Source organism: Choloepus didactylus (genome assembly GCF_015220235.1).
Source record: "Choloepus didactylus isolate mChoDid1 chromosome 11 unlocalized genomic scaffold, mChoDid1.pri SUPER_11_unloc2, whole genome shotgun sequence".
Classification (NCBI taxonomy): Eukaryota; Metazoa; Chordata; class Mammalia; order Pilosa; family Megalonychidae; genus Choloepus; species Choloepus didactylus.
Window position 1 is genome coordinate 2214572 of NW_023637579.1, and position 12516 is coordinate 2227087.

General features: G+C 37.0%; 2 protein-coding genes across 9 annotated transcripts in view; both read left to right on the plus strand.

The window, feature by feature from the left end:
* Window positions 1-12516, plus strand: part of LOC119524585 (zinc finger protein 883-like) — a 77651-nt gene that overhangs the window by 38153 nt on the left and 26982 nt on the right. For 6 of the 8 annotated variants that reach the window (XR_005214856.1, XR_005214855.1, XM_037823291.1 and 3 more), the window contains one exon: window positions 3867-5816. Coding sequence is in view for 6 of the 8 variants with exons in the window: in XM_037823291.1 (XP_037679219.1) it covers window positions 3867-5807 (1941 nt within the window). In the remaining 2 variants the exon portion in view is untranslated. Of the gene's footprint in view, window positions 1-3866; window positions 6099-7010; window positions 7732-12516 lie in introns of those variants that run through there. The other 2 variants (XM_037823287.1, XM_037823285.1) reach the window with 2 other exon arrangements.
* The window catches only part of LOC119524586 (zinc finger protein 596-like), a 1058357-nt gene that overhangs the window by 603 nt on the left and 1045238 nt on the right, over window positions 1-12516 (plus strand). The gene's annotated exons all lie outside the window — the stretch shown is intronic.

The following is a 12516-nucleotide window of genomic DNA, read 5'->3' on the forward strand; positions in this document are numbered from 1 at the left end:
ACGTGGATGGGCTATGAAAGGAGGTGTGCCCTTTTGAATGTATTGTGTCCCCCAGAAAAAGCCATATTCTTTGATGCAATCTTATATAGCAGACATATTAGTGGGGATTAAGTTGGAATGTTTGGATTAGGTTGTTCACATGGAAATGCACCCCTCCCAACTGTGGGTGATGACTCTGGATAATTTCCATGTAGGTGTTACCCTACCCATTCAGGGTGGGTCTAAATTAAATCACTGGAGCCACATAAATGAGCTGACAAACAGAAGGAACTCAGTGCAGATGAGAGTGACATTTTGAAGAAGAGCTACAGCCAAGAGGGACACTTTGAAAAATGCATAGAAGCTGAGAGATTAGCTGCAGGTGAGAGACAGTTTGGAGACAGCCATTGAAAGCAGACTTCCTCCAGAGAAGCTAAGAGAGGAAAAACACCCCAAGAGCAACTAAGAGTGACCTTTTTTAAGGAACTGCAGCCTAGAGAGGAATGTCCTAGGAGAAAGCCATTTTGAAACCAGAACTTTGGAGCACATGCCAGCCACGTGCCTTCCCAGCAACAGAGGTTTTCTAGATACCATTGGCTATCCTCCAGTGAAGGTACCCAATTGCTGATGTATTACTTTGGACACTTTATGTCCTTAAGACTGTAACTGTGTAACCAAATAAACCCCCTTTTATAAAATCCAATCCATGTCTGGTGTTTTGCATTCCAGCAGCATTAGCAAACTAGAACAGGGGGCTTTCCCTTTTTCTCACTTTCAACCTGAGTGACTCAGTGGAGACAGCCTCAGCCATTTTTCATTCCCAGTACTCTGACCCAGACTGGGGTGGACATAACAGAGTCAGAGAGACAAAGATGCAATCCAGGTGCAGAAGATTCCTCCCTACGGTCATATCTCCCCTAAGAAAAAGGAGTTGGGGCCCACCTGTAGTTCCAGCCTTCCCTTCAGAACTCAGACCTCAGGACCTGGGGGAAAACAGCCAAAACAAACTAAAGGTGCCACACCTCCTTATACCAGTTGGGAGCAACAAGCTAAGAGGTGCCACCTACTGTGCAGGTTCAAAAAAGCACAGTGGCTAGAACCCTGACAGGAAAGTCGGTTATCCTTCTAAGATATAACCTCTGGGAAACCTGAAACTGAATATAACCCCATTCTGAGACAAAGATGGCCAATTCAAAGGATGTATCTTACACCTCAATTAAGATACAGTTTCAATACCATTGAGATAATGTTTCACTTTAATGAAATAAAGATTTTCAAAGAAATATGCTAAGTCTATTGAAAAACCAAATCATTGAGTCCAGGGAAGATATGGCAAAAGAGCTGAAGGATATTAAGAAAACACAGTGCAAATGTAAGGTAGAAATAAAAAGTTTATATAAAGAGCTGGAAGAATCTATGGAAATGAAAGGCACAACACAGGAGATGAAAAACACAGTGGAGACATAACAATAGCACATCTCAAGAGGGAGAAGAAAACACTCATTAAATCAAAAACAAGACACCTGAACTCTTACAGAAGAACAGATAGGGAAAAGAATGGAAAAATATGAGCAACATATCAGGGATTTGAATGATGACATGAAGCACATGAATGTACATCATGGATGTCCCACAAGAAGAGAAGGGAAAAGGCAAAGAAGCAATAATAGAAGAAATATTTGATGAAAATTTCCCCTTTTATGAAAGACATAAAATTACAGATCCGAGAAGCACGGTGTACTCTGAACAGATCTGAATAGACCCACTCAAAGACAACCAGATTATCAAACATCAAAAAGAATCCTGAAAGCAGCAAGAGAAAAGTGATCCATCACATACAAAGGAAGCTTGACAAGACTTTGTGTGGATTTGTCAGTAGAAGCCATGGAGGCCACAAGGAAGTTGTATGATATATTTAAGGTACTGAAAGAGAAAAACCACCAAAAAAAGAACCCTATATCTGGGAAAACCAACTTTCGACTATGAGGGAGAGTTTAAAACATTGACAATGACAGAGTTTGTAAACAAGATATCTGCTCTACAGGAAATACTAAAGGAAGCACTACAGATAGGAAAAGACAAGAGTGAGAGGTTTGGAGCACAGTTTTGGGTGATAGCACAACAACATAAGTAAACTGAACAAAGATGACTGTGAGTATGGTTGGAAGAGGAAAGTTAGGATCATGTGGAACATCAGGAGGAAAGAGGAAAAATAAAGATTGGGACTATATAACTCATTGAAACCTAGAGTGCTCAACAATTGTGATAAAATTTACAAGTATGTTTTTACATGAGGGAAACAAATGAAGGTCAACCTTGCAAGGTGTTAAAAATTTGTGGTATTGGGGAAAAAGTACAATCAATACATACTGGTAACTATAGTTAACAGAAATACCATATTATGCTTCTCTTAGTGTAGCAAAGGCAATACACCAATGCTAAATGCCAGTAAGAGAGGGGCTTAAGGTTTTGGGACTCTTGGCATTGGTGATGTTTTGTGACTCTTATTCTGCTTTAGTTTACTTCTGTCTTCCATTTGTTGCCTTTTAGCTGTCAGTTTCTTTCTCTCTTTTTTTGTCTCTTTACCTTCTTTGACTCTTCCTCATTCTTTGTCAAAGAAATGGAGCTGTCCTTATATAGACAGTGGCGATGGTGGTAAAGGCATAAATATGTGATTATACAGGGAACCATCAATTATTTACTTAGGACAGAATGTATGATGGGTGAAAGGAACCATCTTAAAAGGGTTGATGAAGAAACCTTGAGGGCACTATCTTGAGTGAAATAAATCAGACACATAAGGACAAATATTGCATGGTCTCACTATCAACTAATTATTGTATGTAAACTCATAGACATGAAATATAAGTTACCAAGATGTAGAACAAGGCTAAAGAATGAAAAGCATTTGCTTATTAGCAAAATGTTTAACTCTGTTGAACTCAAGTGTTTGGAAGTGGAAAGAGGTAATTGTAGCATGTTATTCAGATAATAACTAACAGTGCTGAATGCTGTGTGAATGTGGTGGAAAGCAGAAGCTTAGAGTCACATATACCACCAGAAGGAACGTTGGAGGTTAAAATATGGGAATGTATAAAACAGTGAATATTGTGGTGGCCTTTGACCATGATTAACTGTACAAACTTAGAAATCTCTTTAATGAACAAGAACAAATGTATGACAGTATAACTAGAAGTTAACTAGAGGAGTGTAATGGGGAAAAGGTACATATTGCAAACTGTGTGCTGCATTAGTATTTTAACATTCTTTCAACAGTAACAAATGTACTGATACTGGAGTCAATAATGGAGGTGGGGTGGTTAGGTGTATGGGCAGATTCGAATTTTCTTTTTTGTCTTTATTTCTTTTCTGGAGTAATGAAAATGTTCTAAAAATTGAAAAAAAAATCATTTTGGTGTTGGATACACAGCTGTATGATGGTACCATGGGCAATTGATTGTGCTCTTTGCATTTTTGGATGATAGTATGGTATGTGCAATCTCAGTAAAATTTTAAAAAGAGTTATCTATGTCAGTGTTCTTACAACAAAACAAAAAAATGAATCCAAAAATCTATGGTGGGATGAATTTAGGGAAATATTAAACTGAGCACAAACCCTTGAATTGTTATAAAAGGTGATTGCATAAACATGGTTGACATATATAAGCTTTGAAACATCACGATATTCAAAATTGGATAGCTTTGCAATTTGGATGGTATATTAGAGAAAATGTCCATGCAGAAGTTGAGTAATGTGTATATGAAACTAAAATGGGAAAGATTTTAAGTGTAGATTTTTGAAGGATTAGTCAATTTATATGTAGAGAAATGAAGCAATGTATGTATATCAACAAATGCTTGATCCTCTCTTATCTAATTCCCAACAGATGTCTTACACTCAGAAGAATTCCTTTAAATGTAATTACTTGCAAGAGGATTCCACCCTCAGATCCACAGTGACTCAACATGCATTAACTCCCATGAGAAAGAAACCATATTTAAGGAAACTATTTGGAAAAGTCCTCAGTGAACAGTCATCTTTTAATAAACATAAGCAGTTTCACACTACAAGTAAATCCTGTGAATGCCATCAAAATGCTAAAGCCTTTATTAAAAGCGCTGGCCACAAACAATATGATAGAACTCAAACTGGAGATAAACCGTACAAATGCTTTCTATGTGGAAAAGCATTCATTGGCTTTATTGACTTTAGACAACATGAGAGAACAAACACTGGAGAGAAACTTGAATGTAACCTATCTGGAAAAGCCTTCAGTCAGTCTTCTAGTCTTCAGCACATTGAGAGAACTCACTCTGGACACAAACCCTATGAATGCATTACATGTGGGAAAGCCTTCACTTATTATTCTACGCTTAGTATACATGAGAGAACACACACTGGAGAAAAACCCTATGAATGCCATCTATGTGGGAAAACCTTCAGCCAATGTCATTATCTTAGACAACATGAGAGAACACACACTGGAGAAAAACCATATAAATGCCATATATGTGGGAAAACCTTCAGTGCTTGTTCTTCCCTCCAACGACATGAAAGAACTCACAGTGGAGAGACACCATGTAAATGCCATGTATGTGGGAAAGCCTACAGTTCTTTTTATAGCCTCAAACGACATGAGAGGACTCACACTGGAGAAAAACCCTATAAGTGCCTCACCTGTGGGAAAGCCTTCATTGAAATGTATGGCCTCAGACGACATGAGAGAACTCACAGTGTAGAGAAACGGTATGAATGTCATACATGTGGGAAAGCCTTCAATAATTGTTATATCCTCAAGCGACATGTGACAACTCACACTAGAGGGAAACCTTATGAATGTCACACATGTGGGAAACCCTTCATTCATATCTCTGTCCTGCGACGACATGAGAAAACTCACACTGGAGAGAAACCCTATGAATGTAACCAGTGTGGGAAAGCCTTCACTCGACCTTATAATCTTCAACAACATGAAATTACTCACACTGGAGAGAAACCCTATGAATGTAATCTGTGTGGGAAAGCCTTCACTTACCCTTCTGGTCTTCAACAACATGGAATTACTCACACTGGAGAGAGACCCTATGAATGTAATCTGTGTGGGAAAGCCTTTTTTCATATCTATACCCTAAGACGACATGAGAGAACTCACACTGGAGAGAAACCCTATGAATGTAATCTGTGTGGGAAAGCCTTTGCTCAACCTTGTAGTCTTCAAAAACATGAGACAATTCACACAGGAGAGAAACCTTATCGATGCCATATATGTGGAAAAGCCTTCAATGATTGTTCTTCCTTCAAACAACATGAGAGAACTCACACTGGAGAGAAACCCTATGAATGTAATCTGTGTGATAAAGCCTTCACTGATCCTTATAGTCTCAAAAAACATGTGAGAATTCACACTGGAGAGAAACCCTATCAATGCCATATATGTGGGAAAGCCTTCAATTATTGTTCTTCCCTCAAACAACATGAGAGAACTCACACTGGAGAGAAACCCTATGAATGTAATCTGTGTGATAAAGCCTTCACTAATCCTTGTAGTCTTAAAAAACATGTGAGAATTCACACTGGAGAGAAACCCTATCAATGCAATATATGTGGGAAAGCCTTCAATGATTGTTCTTCCCTCAAACAACATGAGAGAACTCACACTGGAGAGAAACCCTATGAATGTAATCTGTGTGATAAAGCCTTTACTTATCCTTGTAAACTTAAAAAACATACGAGAATTCACACTGGAGAGAAACCCTATCAATGCTATACATGTGGGAAAGCCTTCACTGATTTTTCTAACTTCAAACAACATGAGAGAACACACTAGAGAATCCCGGTGAGTGCCATATAGGTGATAAAGCCTTAGTTTGATATACTTAACTTAAGCAACATGAGAGAACCACACTGGAGAGAAACCATATGAATGCCATACATGCAGAAATTAATATAGAATATTGATCCAAAATTAGGCAGTTACTAAAAATTTATGCACTTGGTTTTATTGTCATTAATAGATTTTTTCATTCATTTTTATTTAGATATATTCACATACCATGCAGTCATACAAAGCATACATTCAGTTGTTCACAGTACCATTATATAGTTGCTCATTCTTCACCAAAATCAATTTTTGAACATTTTCATTTCCACACACACAAAAATAGTAAGACTAGAAACTAAAGTGAAAAAGAACAATTTAAGTGAAAAAGAACATTAGGTGCCTTTTCTTTTTCCCACATGTGTGGCAAGAAAATTGTGCTTGTATATAGGTCTATTGGATTACTGATTCTTAGGATGTTTTTGGCAATTTGAGGCCCCTTTCCCTTCCAAATAAATTTGATAACTAGCTTTTCTATGTCTGCAAAGTAGGTTTTTGGAATTTTGATTGGAATTGCATTGACTCTGTAGATTATAGATACAATTGACATCTTAATGATGTTTAGCCTTCTGATCATGAGCATATCTTTCCACCTTAGGTCCTTTTTTTTTTATTTTTATTAAGTGTTGTAATTTTCTGTATAGCAGTCATTTACATCCTTGGTTCAGTTTATTCCTAGGTACCTAATTTTTTTAGTTCCTATTGTAAATGGACTCTGTTTAGTGTCTCTTCAGTTAGGTCATTTCTAGTTTAATGGAACATTATTGACTTATATGCATTAATCTTTTATCCTGCCACTTTACTCAGCTTTGTTAATAATTACACTTGCAGCATCATGCTACCATCACACAGTATTGTGCTATGCATTTCTGAAACTTTACAGTCAACCTTATTAAACATTCTGTACTCCTTAATCATCAGTTGCCCAGTTTCTACCCTCCTTGTATCTCCTGATAATTTACACTCTTGAAAGTAACTCCCAGGATTTGCTCATTATAGTTAGTTCATGTTACTGAGGCCATAGAATATTTGTTCTGTTATTTCTGGCTTATTTTGACATAATGTCATCAACTTCATCCACATTATTACGTGTGTAATGACTTCATTCCTTTTTACTACGGTATAATATTCCATCATTTGTGTATACCACAGTTTATCTCCTCATCAGTTGATGGCTATTTGGACTGTTTTCGTCTATTGACAACTGTGAAGAGTGCAGCTATAAACATTGGTGTGCAAATGTCTATTCATGTTCCTGCTTTTAATTCTTCCAGCTATATACATAGTATTGAGATTGCTGTATCATCTGAAAATGAATACTTAGCTTTTTGAAGAATCAGCAAAATGGATTTCAGAGTGACTGTACCATTTTACATTCCCACCAACAGTGAATATTTCTCCACATGCTTTCTAGCACTTGTAGTTTTCTGGTTATTTTGGTAACAGCCATTCTGGTATGTGTGAAATGGTATTTCACTGTGGGTTTGATATGCATTTTCCTGACCGCTATTTAATTTGGGCATTTTTTCATAAGCTATTTTTATTTCATCTTTGCATTTCTACTTAGCCATTTGTATATCCTCTTTGAACAAGTGTATTTCCATGTCTTTTGGCCATTTTATCCCTGCAAGTAGTATTGAGACATATTCATATGCCATGTATTCCATCTAAAGTGTACAATCAGTGTCTCACAGTATAATCGCCTATTTCAGCAGTCATCATCACATTCAATTTTCAGTCATTTTCATTGTTCCCACATGAAAACTAATAGACATAGAGAAAGAAAACCCATTTGTATTTCCTTTTCGGAGAAGTGTTTATCCATGTCTTTTGTACATTTTTTATATGTATACTTTTTTTTGAGATTGTTCACAAACCATACAACCATCCAGAGATCCAAAGTGCACACTCCATTGCCCATGGTACCATCATACAGCTGTGCAGCCATCACAAGTTTTTTTTCAATTTTTTGAAAATTTTCATTACTCCAGAAAAGAAAGACAAAAAAAGGAAACTCATCTTTTATACCCCTAACTTCCCCCCTCCCCCATTATTGATTCATAGTTTTGGTATAGTATATTTGTTACTGTTGATAAAAGAATGTTAAAATACTACTAACTGTAGTATATAGTTTACAATAGGTGTGTATTTTTTCCTATATGCTCCTCTATTTTTAACTGTTATTAACTTCTAGTTATATTGTCATACATTTGTTCTAGTTCATGAGAGAGATTTCTAATATTTGTCCAGTTGATCATGAACATTTTTTAATTAGGCTGTGTGTCTTTTTGTTGCTGACTTGTAGGATTTCTTTATGTATTCTGGATATTAAACCCTTATCAGACAGGTGGTTTCTGAATATTTTCTTCCATTGTGTAGGCTACTGGGGGAAAATGTGGAGGTGTTGGGCTTCCTCACCTGGATGGTTGCTGATGTTCTCACAAAAATTGGGGACTGGAGGTTTGATCGGCTGAGCCCTGTATCACAGGACTTGCCCTTGGGAAGTGTTGCAAAGGAGAGGCTAGGCCTGACTATGATTGTGCCTAAGAGTCTCCTTAATGCCTGTTTGTTGCTCAGATGTGGCCTGCTCTCTCTAGCTAAGCCAACTTGGCAGATGAAATCACTGCCCTCCCCCTATGTGGGATCTGACACCCAGGGGTGTAAATCTCCATGGCAACATGGAATATGACTCCCAGAAAGGAATCAAGACCCAGCATCATGGGATGAAAAACATTTTGAACAAAAGGGGGATGTGAAATGAAATGAAATAAGGTTCAGTAGCAGTGAGATTTCAAAGTGAGCCAAGAGGTCACTCTGTTGGGCACTCTTATGCACAATATAGATAATGTTTTTTAGGTTCTAATGAATTGGAATAGCTAGCAGTAAATAACCTGAAACTATCAAACTAAAGCCCAGAACCCTTTACTCTTGAAGACAATTGTATAAAAATGTAGCTTATGAGGGGTGACAGCATGATTGGGAAAGCCATATGGATCACACTCCCCTTTCTCCAGTGTATGGATAGATGAGTAGAAAAATGGGGGCAAAAAGAAAAGGCATCCAGTGTTTTGTTTTACTTTAAGTGTACTTTTTCACTTTTTCATTCTTATTTTTGTGTGTGTGGAAATGAAAATGTTCAGAAATTAATTTTGGTGATGAATGCACAACTATATAATGATACTGTGAACAATGGAATGTGTGCTTTGACTGCATGGTATGTGTATATATCTCAATAAAATCGAATAAAAAAATAAATTAAAAGCCAAAAGCAGAAAATAAATCTAAATTTTAAGCTGGGAAAAAAAAAAGGTATTTCCATTGGCCAGTATATCTACCCTTAGGCCAATACCTACCATTTTGACCACTGTTACTTTTTAATATGTTTTAAAGTCAGGAAGTGTGAGACCTCCAACTTCAGTTTTCTTTATTTAAGGGGTTTTTAGCTGTTCAGGGTACCTTGCCCTTCCAAATAAATTTGGTTTTTGGTTTATCTGTGGCTGCAAATCCAGCTGTAGGGGATTGTTTAATATTGTGTTGCCTCTGTAGATCAGTTTGGGTAGAGTTGACATCTTAATGACATTTGTCCTTCCACTCCCTGAATATGGAGTGTCTTCCCATTTTAGGTCTTCCTTGATTTTTTTACTAATATTTTGTAGTTTTCTGTGTGTAAGTCCTTTTCATCCTTGGTTAGGTTTATTCCCAGATATTTAAATCTTTTTTGTTGCTTTTGTAAATGGATTTTCTTTTTATTCATTACCTCCTCAGACAGCTAAGTAGTAATGTTTAGAAACACTATTGAATATTTTTTAACTTTATCAAAAAAATTCAAAAAAACAGCTTTTCAAACAGAACAAAGGAATAAGGAAAACATAACCTAAAATAACTACATTGCTTCAAACCATAGACATTCCTGCACATTCCCATAACATTGTCAGTCTGGCAGTTCCTTAGAAAACTAGATATAGAGTTACCATTCGATCCAGCGATTGCACTTCTCGGTATATAACCGGAAGATCGGAAAGCAGTGACACGAACAGATATCTGCACGCCAATGTTCATAGCAGCATTATTCACAATTGCCAAAAGATGGAAACAACCCAAATGTCCTTCAACAGATGAGTGGATAAATAAAATGTGGTATATACACACGATGGAATACTACGCGGCAGTAAGAAGGAACGATCTCGTGAAACATATGACAACATGGATGAACCTTGAAGACATAATGCTAAGCGAAATAAGCCAGGCACAAAAAGAGAAATATTATATGCTACCACTAATGTGAACTTTGAAAAATGTAAAACAAATGGCTTATAATGTAGAATGTAGGGGAACTAGCAATAGAAAGCAATTAAGGAAGGGGGAACAATAATCCAAGAAGAACAGATAAGCTATTTAACGTTCTGGGGATGCCCAGGAATGACTATGGTCTGTTAATTTCTGATGGATATAGTAGGAGCAAGTTCACAGAAATGTTGCTATATTAGGTAACTTTCTTGGGGTAAAGTAGGAACATGTTGGAAGTTAAGCAGTTATCTTAGGTTAGTTGTCTTTTTCTGAGTCCCTTGTTATGGTCTCTTTGAAATGTTCTTTTATTGTATGTTTGTTTTCTTTTTAACTTTTTTTTCATACAGTTGATTTAAAAAAGAAGGGAAAGTTAAAAAAAAAAAAAAACACGGAAAAAAAAAAGATGCAGTGCCCCCTTGAGGAGCCTGTGGAGAATGCAGGGGTATTCGCCTACCCCACCTCCATGGTTGCTAACATGACCACAGACATAGGGGACTGGTGGTTTGATGGGTTGAGCCCTCTACCACAGGTTTTACCCTTGGGAAGACGGTTGCTGCAAAGGAGAGGCTAGGCCTCCCTATGGTTGTGCCTAAGAGCCTCCTCCCGAATGCCTCTTTCTTGCTCAGATGTGGCCCTGTCTCTCTAGCTAAGCCAACTTGAAAGGTGAAATCACTGCCCTCCCCCCTACGTGGGATCAGACACCCAGGGGAGTGAATCTCCCTGGCAACGTGGAATATGACTCCCGGGGAGGAATGTAGACCCGGCATCGTGGGACGGAGAACATCTTCTTGACCAAAAGGGGGATGTGAAAGGAAATGAAATAAGCTTCAGTGGCAGAGAGAATCCAAAAGGAGCCGAGAGGTCACTCTGGTGGGCACTCTTACGCACACTTTAGACAACCCTTTTTAGGTTCTAAAGAATTGGGGTAGCTGGTGGTGGATACCTGAAACTATCAAACTACAACCCAGAACCCATGAATCTCGAAGACAGTTGTATAAAAATGTAGCTTATGAGGGGTGACAAGGGGATTGGGAAAGCCATAAGGACCACACTCCACTTTGTCTAGTTTATGGATGGATGAGTAGAAAAATAGGGGAAGGAAACAAACAGACAAAGGTACCCAGTGTTCTTTTTTACCTCAATTGCTCTTTTTCACTCTAATTATTATTCTTGTTATTCTTGTGTGTGTGCTAATGAAGGTGTCAGGGATTGATTTGGGTGATGAATGTACAACTATGTAATGGTACTGTGAACAATCGAAAGTACGATTTGTTTTGTATGACTGCGTGGTATATGAATATATCTCAATAAAATGAAGATTAAAAAAAAAAAAAAAAAAAAGACATAATGCTGAGCAAAATAAGCCAGGCACAAAAAGAGAGATATTGTATGTTACCACTAATGTGAATTCTGTGAAAAATGTACAATGTTTTATACTGTAGAATGTAGGGGACCTAGATATACCAATTAGTGGAGGGGGAATGATAATCTAATAAGAACAGATAAACTATGGAGGGTAATCTCAATGTTATGGGAATGCTCAGGAATGATTATGGTTTGTAAACTTTCTTGGATATAGTAAGATCATGTTGGAAGCAATAGAGTTATTTTAGGTTTTTTTTTTCTCTTATTCCTTTGTTTTCTTAGGGGTTGTTAATTTTTTTGAGGTATGGTAGGAACATGTTGGAAGCAATGTAGTTATTTTAGATTATTTGTTTTTCTTACTCCTCTGTTTGGACATGGTTTATTAATTTTCTTGGGGTATGGTAGGAACATATTGGAAGCAAAGTAGTTATTTTAGGTTATTTGTTTTCCTTAATCCATTGCTCTGTTTGAAATTTTGTGGGGTTTTTTTGGTTGTTGTTTGCCTGTTTGTTTTTAATTTTTTGATAAACAAAGTTAAAAAATTGAAAAAAAATCAGTAGAAAAATGGGAGTAAAAGCTAAATGACAAATAGGGTGGGATGGGGGGATGGTTTGGGTATTCTCTTTTCATTTTTATTTTTTATTCTTATTCTGATTCTTTCTGATGTAAGGAAAATGTTCAGAAATAGATTGTGGTGATGAACGCATAACTATATGATCATACTGTGAACAGTTGATTGTATACCATGGATGACTGTATGGTTTGTGAATATATTTCAATAAAACTGAATTAAAAAAAATAAAAAAATAAAAATAAAGTACACAGTACATAGTATGTACATATTATGACATTTAATCATATCTTGTACTGATTCAATCTGCGCCTAAGCCCTCCAATAAACCTGAGCCATTTGACTATCTTTTCCCCTCCTTTCATTGTCAAACCTCTGTAAAGAAGGCCGTGATCCTAATTCAAGCCTCTTTCATATACCACCTGGACTAATGCC